General features: G+C 38.1%; 1 protein-coding gene across 1 annotated transcript; it reads right to left on the bottom strand.

Moving 5' to 3' along the window:
• Nucleotides 1-237: 237 nt before the first annotated feature.
• LOC104075427 (synaptic vesicle glycoprotein 2C-like) lies at nt 238-12434 on the bottom strand (the record flags this gene model as incomplete). Its single annotated transcript, XM_009575929.1, has 4 exons — nt 238-417; nt 9745-9904; nt 10827-11030; nt 12301-12434. Coding segments are annotated over 4 exons (678 nt in total), but the record flags the coding sequence as incomplete, so codon positions are not given.
• Nucleotides 12435-13668: the final 1234 nt, after the last annotated feature.

Below are 13668 nucleotides of genomic sequence, written 5' to 3' on the forward strand. Positions count from 1 at the left end.
AGCTTTGCAGTTTGAAGTTAAGTGGTTTTGAATAGCAATATATGCAAGCAAACAGAAGTGAAATTTAAAACTTTCATACAGAGGTTTCTAAATCTCTGCCACTCCAAAGTATCTTTTGGCTTTGACATCTGAGCAATCTACTAAGCGTTGAGAATCTGAAGCCTTTGCACCATCAGTCAGGAGAGCTGACATTTGCACGAAGAAGGAAATAAATAGTAAATGGCTTTTTCCAGTTACATCAACACCTGGGTTCTTGTGTCAGGAAGCCGAAGTCCTACTAGACCTCCACATACTAGAACAGTAGAAGCAAGGAGAATAGGGATTGCTTTGGTGATACCAACAAGGGAACCGAATATTAAGTTTCCAAGTACAGCTGCTGCTTTGCATAGTGCATTCAAAAAGCCAAAGCCTGTTGCCCTAGAAGAGAAAACAGAAGAAGGTTAAAAAATGGGTGAAAGAGTAAAGCCTTTGAGACAAATCCTCAGTGGGAATAAATCAGTAGCCCCGATATCCTAACAGAATTTATGCCAACAGGGATTCTGTGCTTCTCTTTATAATATGAAATCAAAGCTCAGCTGTTACAGCATTTTATGGAGGTGAATTCCTTCTGCTGCCTCAGGGACCAAAATGTGAAATGAATGACTGAATAGGTAACTTTACACCTCTACAGTAGAACAAAGGACTTGGAAATGGAAATTCATTAACACTTTAAATGCTGGATTGGGAGACAGGAGGTGGGAAATCTTTTGAGAGCTACTTAGTGATTTGGGAAAGAAGTCACCAGAATAAAAGGATGATCACCTTGGGGTACTGAATAAAAATGGATTTCTTACAGGTGGTATACATGTTCAACCAATGCTTTTTCAAAAGGCTAATGAGACCTCCAATAATAATAACTGTTTTTCTCTCTTAGAGCTAAAGAGAATAAGGCATGAATAAACCCCTGCTTGGTGCAGAAAACTTTGGAAAAAGGGAAAGGAAATAGATTGCCAAAAGAAAGTATGACTCAGGCAGCTCAGAGGGGCTTTTGCATTGCAGTGATGTGATTTTAGTAGTCTGGATTAAGTATTTTAGATGTTTGGTAACTCATGCATAGATGTATTATGCAAACTGCCGTCATTTTAATAAATTGCGTTTTGATATGGCTGTATGATTCATAGTTGCAGGAATAACTTTGTCCTACCGAAAATGTCCTAACAAAAATATCTGTACGATAGTAGAATCCCTAACATTTCTCAAATGTCTTAGAAGTGAAAGAGAGGACTATGCGGAGCTCACACTGTGCTCACTGAGATAAAATAATAAGAATCAGGAAGACAGAAACATGCTGTGCTTCAGAATTATACCAGTCCTGGTATATTTGAGGACCTGCACCAAAAAAATGATGAAGGTAGGTCTAGATCCTTCTGGTACATTTCTAAATCTGAGGTTTGCTCTAAGAAACAGAAGTCTAGTTAACCCATAGAGTCAACACCAGAATCTGAACAAGATTCAGAAATGTGCTAGTTTGAAGTTATGGTACTTTGTCAAATTCTTAAATCAGTTAAAAGAATGTTTGCAGAACAGAATTAAGACATGAAACAGGCTAGTTAATATACCCTCAGAAAGGTTTTTTTCCATTAATATTAAATATTCATTTGTCCGTGATTGCAGATCAAAGTCAAACTTCTTTGTCTAAAACATCATGGAAGTAAAATCGTAAGTGTTGATACTTACTGTTCCAATGTCAGCTCTGTGTATTGTATGCCTTTTCTGACCCCAGGACAACTCACAAGTTAGTCTCTTTTGCTGGGTGATTATAATAATAATAAATTTATTATTAGTTTGGCTATATGTCTCTTGCAATTGACAGCAGTGTTTCAGTGTCTTTAAAATACCTGAGATTTATCAAAGTAATTATTATTTTCCCTGAATTAATCATAATTCCTCTTTGTGCAAAATGTGGCACCTATCCAGATATTGCATGACAATAAGTATCAGCGATATCTAAGGAAGGAGAGACAGGTCATTCTGTTGGCAGAGCAGAAACTACCCAGAAACACTGTGGAAAAACAAGTAGAAGAGACTCAGATGTGCCTCCTGAATGTTCAAAGCCCTTACGTGGTTTTTTTTTCCTAAATTTGACTAAACCCGCTGTACTTTTATGTACTACTTATTGCACATCCTTGAGATAACCATCTCCAAAGTGACATACTCTGCTATCCGACAATGCAGACTAGTGAGGGTTGCCTGAGAGCACAATGCTGAGAGCAGATAAGGAAACTTTGGAAGCGTTGCTTGTGAAGCTTCTCTCTGACAGAGAAACATTTGCAGCAGCTCCTTGAAAATGCCTTCTGCAGAGGAGAAATGAGAAAGTTGAAAATTGCCCGTTTTAAGAAAGGCTTTTGGAGGAATCAGTCCAAAGGAGGAGTGGGAGATGCACTGAAGGAAGCGGCGAAGAGACACCCTACTGGAGTAATCTTTTAAAGTCTATGAGAAGAAGACCAAATCTCTACCACAGAAACATCTGTACTACAAGGGCAGATTAAGAGGAGCATCAGAAGAATAGCTGGAGGAAGCTGACCAGAACAGGGAGAAGCTCCTGAGAGGGAAGGAGCTCCATACTGATGCATCTTCTAGAGTGAATGAGAGTGCAGATAGGAAGGAGGAGCACGAAGAGGAAAGGCTGTGGTAAAAAAGACTTTATTGCAAATAGGTACGAAGAAGTTGAAGACAACACAGCCAACCTGCAAAACTGAGTTTATGTGATAGGATAATAACAGGCTGCAGCTATTTTGAACAAGTTAGGGGAAGAAGGAGAGGAAAAGAGTCAGAACTGTTCTAATTTCGGCCTTGTTTACGCACAGAAAGTATTTTTAAAGTTATGGTGGTGACTGGTTGTGATCAGTGTCCGCACATGCAAATACAATTTCTTCAGCTGCCAGTACTGATGTAACCAAACTTGCCTCCAAATAACAGTAACGGGAAAAAAACAGTGTTCATATAGAGAAAAGAGACACTCCTCAACAGCCTCAGTATATTCAGAGTGACACCAGAACTCCCCAAAGAATACACAGATCTAGCTAAAGCAAATTTGGATAGATATAGGCAGGAAATCTTCGGAAAGGCAATTCCACAAAATATATGGGGATGCTTTACTTATATTCAGTGTTGGTTTATACTGCCTTGTAAAGGTAAGCTGTTTCACAGATGCTATTTGCTTCTATTAACTAGTTGTAACAGGGGTCCGAACATAATTTTCCGAGCAATTTGGACCATTTCTTTTCATGTGCTGGGCTCTATAGATAGCACCTTCAGGGTGCAAATGTGATCTAAATCTGTTATATATTATATACCCAAGATTGCCTTATTAAGGTTTAAAGTAATTTTGTAATGCAGTATCTCTCATATCTGAGCAAAATTAAGGTAATTTGTTGGCACTGAAATACCAGTTCTGCTTTGTAAAATGGACTTACTCAATTTTTCCAACTGTAAGGTGTCGTTATTAGACTAATCCCATTAATGTTATCAAATTATAAACAAAGAAGAGGAAGACAAAGTAAGCCCATTTTTATAGCCTTTGGCTGTCCTAATGATATAAAATGAACAACTCAGCAGAAGTTCAATCTTTTGATCTTTAAGCAGTTTTCAGGCATGTCCTTTTGCCTAAAATATGCACATCATTGGCAGGAACAGTAAGCTTTTTACAGGCTTAAGTAAAATGTTGTTGCGACCTGTACCTGAAAAGCATTGTCACTATTCAACCTTCTGCTTTCATATCTTTCAACTTTAATACTGTGTTTGAATGTGAATTTGTTGTGTACTAATAGAATGAAGTCATTAGGCAAACTGTTGAGCTTTAGGGATAGCAAATTCAGACTTGTTGGTTTTTAAACATCTTTCTTAGAACAGTGTTTGTGATTCAAATCAGCTAAAATCTGTATTAATTCATGCCTTTATAATTAATTCTACTAAATCTAGAGGAGTAAAAATAACAGGCAATAAATACGCTGCAATTCATATATGTATACCAGCATAGTCTTCTCTTGCAGCACTGCAAGAGTCTTTCCTAGTGTTTCAGGAAAGTGCTAGAGTGTACAGAAAGTCTGCAAATGATCAAAGATACATGATGTGTCATCTGAACATCATGAATGAATTAAGTGAAAAATTCCAAAGGCATAAGGCCATTACTATATACACCAATTTCCGTTATGTTGATCAGTTACTGGGCAAAGCACTGGCAGAAAAATGTCTTTTTGACTCCATGAGCAATTCTTATTACTGGTCAAGGAAGTTTGGTAGCAAGAATCACTTGTCCAGCCAGAAAATGTCAATAAATCCTTCAGGCACATCAGCAAGATAATGCTGGTGAATCAATTTGGGATTGCCTTAAAAAAAAAAAAGTTACAGATTTTAGTATTGATGGGAGAAAAATGCAAAAGTCCTATTAAAGTGTCAGGTCTGAGAGAAAGCTGAAGAAAAGGAATTTTTCCCAATGTATTTTACTTCTGTTGCTGCAAAAGCTGCGACAAAGAAAAACACTTAGCTTCCTTTCACCCAAGCCCCACATAAAAATGGCAAGAGTCCAAACAGTTAAAAATAGAGTGATTATCCAAGCCTTTAGATTAAAAGAGCTTGTTTCCTGGTTGCCACATATGCTCCTTCTTAGACCAGGTGCTTATATTCCTACATAAAATACTTCAGGCCCACTTTTCCATTGCTGATAGTCAGAGCACCTAAAACCTTCATTGTCCTGCAGTGGAGTGCTGCTAAATCTGTGTAGCACAGATATTTGATAACCTTCTTGCCAGAGCTAGTGCTGAGCCTGTCCTGCACTTTACAAAAAACTCCGAATATCACTTTTGTGGGTGTTGATAATATGCAAAGGCTATGAAAACAGAGTTTCTGAATGTACTATGGACATTTTTCTGATGTCCAGACCTTTTAAGATCTTTTAAAAAATGAGTACAAAGATGCGTATCATAGCCTGGCCAATTACAGCACTCATTGTGCAAGTAGAACTGTGGAATTTGCCTTCCTGCCTTGGACTACTGCCTAAGGCATTGCACAGGTTCGGCATGTCATGCCTTAAAAACATTAACATGAAATTTCAGCAAAATGCTGTGGAACCACATCCACAGGATGGCAGTAGAAAATAGCTGTCTATTTTCTAATAGGAAGTCTACTGTAAGTCAATGACTGCTGTTATGATTCAAAAGAATAGAAAACTTCACTTCTGACAGCCACAACAATAAAAAGTTGGACTTAAGATACCCTGTGAATAATGTTTATTACTCTGGGGATAGATTCTCAGGGCTCAAGAAGAAGAGAAAAAGATAAATACAATGAACTGAAGATAGGTGACTTACTTCTTAATTATGACCAAACCTTTTCTGAGGTATTAAAAAAAGGCAAAACAGGATGACTTCATTTTATAGCACACCTTGAATTCTAAATATTCCTGGCCAAGATTCAAACCCATATGTCTGCCAGCTGTAGTAAAACTGATGAATTGTTGGTTATCTGATGCAATCTGACCTTGATTTATTCTGCGGGAGATGACCTATTTCTATTCCACTTTCTGTTTAGGTTTGGCTTATTTGTTGTGTCCACTCCTTGACAAAAGTTGGTGCTTCCCAAGTGTACAAGAAGATACTTATCATTTAAGTGAAAGTAACAATTGCATTTTAAAGTAAAAAATCTCCTAAATGTTACTTCTTCAGAGAATTTTAACTCTCTTCCATTCATGTATATATTACAGGCAGAGCTAGGAAACTGTGCAATGTTATTGCAAGCCCCTTGGGCACACACATTACAACACAAGCCATAATTACCTCATCGCACAATATTTTTTTTCTGCACCACTCTGCCAATGCACAGAACAAAGAGAGCTTGAGGGGTAAAACATAAATGTAGTGAAGAAAACTTGGTTTCCCTCATCTGCTGCAGAAGTTGGAAGGTGCACTGTGAATAAGGCTGGGGACTGCAAGATGAGAAAGCAGTCTCGTGGTTAAGGTAGTTGAGTGCTGTCAGGAGAAAGGATACAATCCATGCCCCTGCCGCAGAATTAGTATACGATGCAAGCAAGTTACTTAAAGCTAACTAAACGGTCATTAAGTATGCATTTCACAATTTCTGCATGCTTGGCTTAGCACCTTCAGGTTTGTGTTGCTGAAGTGCTGAGCACTTACAGCTGCAGTGGAAGTTATACTTTCAGCCAATTCCCTCTTCTAAAATGCTCAGTGACTGGGATTGTTGGTACCACACATGTCAAATGGGGCACCTAAAGTTGGTTTTAACAATATCTTTTTCTTCTGTGCCTCAATTTCTACATCACCTCCTTTCAAATCAGTGTTTGGAAAACATGGGATGTTTATGAAAGAGTAGGAAAGCACTCTAGGAGCATCCAAAAAGGTTCACAAGGCATTTAATATCTCTCCTTCAGAGCAGAGCCCCCATGGCTATGGAATAGTTTGACTTGGCCCTCAAGAGGGCCATGACCAACCAAAGACTTTTCAGAACCTCCTGACTGGTGAGCAGTCCAGAATAGCACAGGCCATTAAGAAGATAAGGCAGAAGACAAGAGAAAAGAGGAGACAAAAGATGAGTTAATACACGTTCTTTACATTGCGGAGCTGGATTCATTAACTTGCTTATTGGAAATCAGCTAGTTGATAGCTAGTCATCATGAGTGTCCTTTAAAATTTGTGTATTGAAAAGTAAAAAAAAAAAAAAAATCAAATGATTATTTGTTACCACCATGTATGTCATCTGGAAGACAGAAACCTACCTATGACTAGCAGTAGTAACATATCTTCACCTTTTAACACAATTTTGTCATCTACCTGAGAACCATTTGAAATCTATACAGTCTCTAACATCTCTTATTTCAGCAGTTGTGCAAATCAACTGAGATTTTTATAAAGAATACGCAGGCAAAAGCTATGTAACAATGGCATAAAATTTGAAAGTAGTCATGAAGAATTTAGAACAAACTGCTTAATTACCTCAAATCCAGGCATTAGTAAATCAAAATGTAAATAGGTAGATGGGTGTGAATGCATACGGAATCCAAATCTGTTAAGATTTTGAAGCAACCTTAACTTCGCCCTGCGGGCAGCTGATGAAGAGGAAACTGAAATGTGTGCCTTGTATGATATACACTGCACATTCCCAAATTGCTCACCACACCTCTACCTGGCAAAAAGCCAGTATGGTCCCTAAATAACCTGGAGTACAATTTATGAAACACCTTTTGTACTACCCTGCATGACACTGGCAAAGCCCCAGCGGTTTGGCGACTGGCTGGTCTCCAAGAGGAGTTGTGCAGGAGAAAAAGGAGGGGCTGCCCAGCCTGGACTCTTGTGCACGGTAGCACGAACTGGCCTCCTTCCACACACTTTTCTTTCAGCCCAACCTCCAGCTGCACTTTGCTGCTGGTTTGTGGTCATATCACTGGTTGGGAGTAGGGAAAAAGTACATATTGGAACAGTAAAATAGTGATAGAGTGAGCAACGTTGTTGTGCCTAGATTGCCTTTTGAGGGGAAACTCAAAGCCAGTTTCAGGACCAAATTCACTCTGTATGCAGCTTCAAAGTGAAAGAAGACATCATCTTAAGCATGAAGGACTTTGTATGCAAGAACAGATCAGGCAGCCTCATGTACCATATATGCCTGGAAAGGCTGTTCAGCCCCACAGATATTTGCAGAACCTGGATACTCTCGGCAAACTGTGGCAAGTCGTGCCAGGCTATGGAGATCAGAAGAGTCTTAGAAGGAACGACAGGACTGTCAGAGGTGGGCAATGGTGGCTGATAAACTGTAGCTGGTCTGGATAAAAAATATCCGGGAAAAAAGTGTGGGAAACAAGTTATTTGAGTTCCTGCAGGTATTAATTTTCAAATAGTTCTATGAAACATGACAAAGCTTTCCCCCAGTCTAAAAAAAAACATGTCTAGGAAGTGACTTCTAGAGTTGCTCGTTTCCTCATTACCCAGCTGGCAATATCTAGCAGTGATGGTTCCATCGCTTTTGGAACTTTGGGGAAAAAAATCTCATCTACGGTATGTATCAGCAATGTCTTTCCTGGCACAGGTAGATTTGACCTAGATTTGACAGCCTTTTTATATCAATAATATAAAGTGATAAGTTTTCTATCTGAGTGGTTGCAAAAAGCCTTAACAGCCCAGTTGCAAGTAAATTTCTGAGGTGGAATTCCAGACAGCTATTATTGCACACATAAGCTTTTTCAAAAAAAAAAAAAAAAGGCAAAGAATTTGCTACAATCCCAAAGCTAGCAGAAACTGTTAAAAACAACTATTAGCTACAAATACAGATGCTCTAGAATAGGTATCAATTACATTCCTTTTATCATTCCTAGTAATGATGAATATTTTTGCTTCCATTAACACCAATGACTTTTCCAATTATTTTTCTTTACTTCATTTTAAGAAAATATTTATGGCTGCTACATTCAGGAATACCAAAAAGATAGCTATTTCTAAAGGATATTTATTAGAACTATATCATAGAGTTTGGATGATGGAATAATTCTTGCTAGAAGAACAATTTCCTGAGGTGTAATAAAAACAGTACTGCTTAATATTAAAGCTTAGTGCTTTGGATTCATAAGTAGCCTAGTATGGTTATTCGATACAACAACCACAACAATGGACATCAATTTTTTGTGTGAAGAAACATGTATTTTTAAAATCCCAATGAAAAGAAAACAGAGAAGCCGGTCTACAATCTTCCTTTCCTGATGCACAATACTAAAGTCAATTGCACCTCTGTCAAAAAACTTAGATTTGCCAGCAAGGCATCAATAAAATAAACTGGAAATATTTTTCACCATCTTTGAAACTTCTAGTGAATGACATAAGGAATAGCACTGTGACAGGAGAAAGGACACACTGTCCTTTGGCAGGAATCTGGGCAATTTTACATAAAATTTGTTTAAGGAGGAGAGGGGGGAGAAATATCCCAGTCTATTCAAGAAAATGTGGTTTTTACATTTTTACGCTCGACATACAACAGCGTGTGCCTCGACTGTTCTTCCTTCAGTCTATTAAGTGACGTAAGATCAGCATTAAAAAGTACCTGTACCTGAAAAAAAACCCCATGTCGTCTAGCAGCAGTGCTTGCGGGACACTAAAATTGTCCTGAGCTTTCCTGCAAGAGCCATGAGGAGCCAGGAGCAGTGCCCGAGACATTGTTGTATCTGCTTAATGCTGAGTATGTACACGCCTAGCGACGCTGCATACAAATTCGTAGCAGACTGATTAACAGCTCAGCATGGTTCAAGCCCACAATCTCTTCCAGAAGATGCTGTTCAGCTCCAGACAGTGATTTTTATTATCGTCCCCACCATTTCACAGACAAATGCAGCTATATTGCTATTTTGGACCAACTACTGTCTTCATAGCCAGTGGCACTAGAGGAAAACCAGAAATATTCCATTACTGTTTTCAGAAATACTACTCATTAGCTGTGTTTTAAATGAGTAGCAGTTACACTTTCTTTTTTCATATAAAACTACATTTGTGGTATTTTTTCTGTTTAGGTGATATTGGATGCAAAATACATACCAAATAGCTCAAAAAATCTCTTTTTTCCCTTTCTTATTTGTAAGGCAAACTGTTTGTTCAGTCCACTCAAAACATCACTACTGCTGTAAAGCTTGTACGTAACCGTTTCTATTTATCATTTCTGCTGGTACATAGACAGTAGTGTCAGTGAGGTTAGGGGACATGTATCTGCACATACCTTCTGTCTGTAGGATACAGCTCCACGGTGATGACATCTAGAGAGTTCCACGCTGAGATGGTGAGGCCGTTGTAGAGGCACAGCATGCCTATCATCATGGATTCACTGGTCCCAAACCACAGGAAAAAACAGCTGATGCCAGAGAGAACCATGGAACCACCTAGGTAGGAGACAGGTGAAACGAACACAAAGTGGAGCTGTATTTAAAATATGATCTTTGTTTGTTTTGTCTAATGTTTTTATTCACACAGTGTAGCTAAATAACTGACCCATGTATTTGAAGTAAAAACTAAAGAGACCTCCTCTGGTAGTAAGACCAGTCAGGCAGACAAATGTTCTAAGGGTCTCATAGGAAAAAAAAAACCAAAACCACACCTCCTGAAGTATTAGGATATATCATAAAGCATTAAGCTGCAGCCCTCTCTGAACTCCCAAAGCAAGCTGCTTGGGGAAAACTACCCCCATTCTTCCTTGTTCATCATCTTCTGCAATTACATGAAACTCCTTCTTATATTGTGGCAATAAAAACACTGAATGAGAATTACATTTATATAGAGATATTCTCCCAGAAAATTAACACAATGAACTACCTCATACTTATTTAAGTAATTGAAAACAGATTTGTCATTACAGATAATCCATAAGAGATATCTTTCAACTGTGTTACTTTGCAAAATAGGTAAGAGGCGAAGGATTGCTGACTCTTCTGAGGAGCTGCTCCACTAGTTGAGGGTCACCTGTGCACATCTTGCTTTCTTTTCAGCTGGAGTAAAGACAACCCAATGGTCAGCACTCTCCAAAATCTCATCCCAAATGCCTGAATAACGGTCTTGTAATATCAGCATGGAAGAGCAATGACTGATAAGGTGACCTAGCAGAACTAGTTACAGAACCCTTCGTTCCTAGAATTTCTAAACTTGAGGCTTTAAAAAATGATGCTTATGATGCTGCATAAACGAAGTATCTGCAGAAGGAATGTTTCGCATTTCTCTGAACCAAATTCTTTAAAAAGAGAACATGTTACTCTATCGGGAGAGCTTTAGGTTTTGGTGTTGTTCCCTGTTTTAAAGTGAAGCCCCTACCTAGCATCGTTAACCGTCCAATTCTATCCATCAGGAGAGCGGACACAATATTCCCTGGTAACACTGCCAAAGTTCCCAGGAAATTAACAAAGTAAATCCAGTAGGCACTGTAGTCGTCATCGAAAGAAATCTGGCATCCTGTCCTGATGTGGAAAAATGTGCAATTTATCAATTCGCTGTCAACAAATTTATATTGCTCGAGATCTGTGGAAAGAAGAAAAAGAAACATTTCAGCTAACAGCCGACTCCATGTGCAGCTTTTGATTAAAAACGTTTCAAGTTTAGGCAACTTTAACGACAACTCAGAGCTTTCACTGCTTCATATAATGGGACTAGTTATTGCTGTTAATTTTGATATCTTTTTATCTTAATAGAAAAATATGCAAAGCTCATGAAAAAGAGCAACTAAGGCCTGGAATTAGGCAAGTTATATTAATGTATCTCAGCTCTGCTTGGACTGTATTTGGTCGAGGCCTTTCAGCACCAGCTGGTCTTGCATAAAAAGCACCGGGTATCTGCAAACTTCTATCACTTGGTCTTGCTCGGTATCAGACCTTCTATTTCCACACCAGACAGCCTTTCAGATGAGATTGCCGATCATGCTCAGTTTGGTTTGACTTCTTTTAAAGCGAAACGTTTCTACAGAATTCAGATTAAACTAATTTTCATTTCTGAGGAGGCCTTGTCATCTTCAGCTTGAACATGGATGAGTTACGGCATACAACTGTTCAGGCCATTGTTCTTCCAATACCATTTCGGAGATTTCTCCCTATACTTCCACTTTCTTTCTCTTCCTCCTGTCAGCCTTAAAACCCTGAATCAAGAATACCTTCCCTCCACAAAAAGAAAGCTGGGCGTTTCTTGCTCTGAAACCTAACTCTATTACTACTATGATTGCTGGAGTTACGGGAAAGTGGTAAGAAGTACCTTGACTTTCCAACAAGCTTAGCTGGCCGTGTTCTACTTTCAGTTATGTTTTATTAAATGGGAAAAAAAGAGAGTCATCTGTTTAAACATACAAAAATATGCATTCCTATTTTTGTTAGAATACTTAGGAGGGTGGAAATGATTACAGATTAGGTATTTTGAATCCTGAACTCAGACTCCCATTCCACAGCAAGCTCCACGAACAAAGTATTTCACCAGTCCCATTTAGACTAAATAAAAGTACACTAGTCAAAGCTACCAGTAAAGCAGTAAATGTATTTTCTCCTCTCCAGACTGAATCTCTTTAGAGATGATTAATATCAAAGAAATGTTTATTATCTGAGTCAATATTAGGCCTGTGGTCTCTCTAGAGCAGGTGATCCTTTCATTTTTCTGTTATAACATTACGGAGGCCTGTTGCTTTTTATAGCTTTTTATTCCCTACAAGAGGGCTTCTTGTATGCCTTATTAGAAATCCAGAAATTATAAACATAAGATGAGAACACACAGCTGAACAATGGTTGTTCAGGGCTTTTTCTCGTAATACCTGTGTTGTAGAAGGTGGTATTCACGAAAGTACAGTTCCTGAAGTAAGTGTTCAGTGAAGTAATGTCTTCAAACACACAGTTCTTAAAAAGTGAATCTTCAAAGGTTACTGATTTAAACTTCATCATAATAAACCTGCCCAATACAAATAATTTCCGTCAGTCTACCTTCATAAGTTAGAAAGAGCAACAGGTCAAGCTGATGCAGCTATACAGGTCTAAAAAATCTCAACCCCAGAAACAGTAATTCCTTAAAGGCATTCTGGAGATGTAATTAATGATTAGCTGATTCTAGAATACTATCATTCAGGAAAAGCATTAATACGACAAATAGCTCCATGTAGCTACTGGCCACAACTGGTAATACAATTTCTTTGGTAATATTTCTGTTATTACTTGTCCTTAACCATCAACCAAAACCAATGTCATGACATTCATCGAATAGCCTTGTAAAATCATTATTTCTTGTAATTTGACATTACAGTTGGAAATTGGGAGATCATGTTCCGGAAACTCAGTATTTTGGAACAAACAAGCATCTGCTGGTACCAACAAGCTGGAAAGAAAGAATTTTTTAAAGAACCTTTATTTCTCCAGATGGACACACAGGGTGTCATGTCAGGCTCAAATGCAAAACATACTGGCCCAAATGTTAAAAAATGGTTCAGCAAAATGGTTTAACGTGAACACAACAATTACATTGCCAGTTATACAGCTAGATATTTAACTGGAAGTATGTGTTTGTTACTCCTGTGTCTGTGGATGCAATCGCAATTACTGTGTACATAAACAGATATAAACAAAGTATCAGTAGCTTTTTTTATTTCTGAACAACCTCCTTGCTACTGACTCTCATTTAACTCCTAGGTCTTTGATCATGACTGTCAACCAAGTCATTCATAGAAAAAGTCAAAGACGAAGTGTATTACTAGCAGTAACTTTCTACCTCAATGTTACTAGACTAAAACAACGCTGTAAGCTTTTTTTAGTATAATTCTACCAAACAACATCATTACGGTAACAGAAAAAGACAGATGTAGCAATACACCATTATTTTTGTGATGTCTTTGTAGCAATACATCATTATTTTTGTGATGTCTTTTATTTCACATGAAGGCATGGAAAAAGCTACAAGTAAAAAAGGGCAGTTTTGCTGGCAGACTTCACCCAAAATGGCAACAGTTTAAAAAGCAGTGCTTTAATTGTTATACGGCAGTAAGAACTGTTAAAATGGCAACTGTGTTCTGTTTCCAGACACAGACGTGGCTCTGCTCTAATTAAACCTGATGTGACTAGCTAAGTATTTTTCTTATTACAAGACCAATAGTAAGAATAGGAACACACAAAATATGCTACCTATGAAACAGCAG

This window comes from Fulmarus glacialis, unplaced genomic scaffold (assembly GCF_000690835.1).
Source record: "Fulmarus glacialis isolate BGI_N327 unplaced genomic scaffold, ASM69083v1 scaffold42724, whole genome shotgun sequence".
Taxonomy (NCBI): domain Eukaryota; kingdom Metazoa; phylum Chordata; class Aves; order Procellariiformes; family Procellariidae; genus Fulmarus; species Fulmarus glacialis.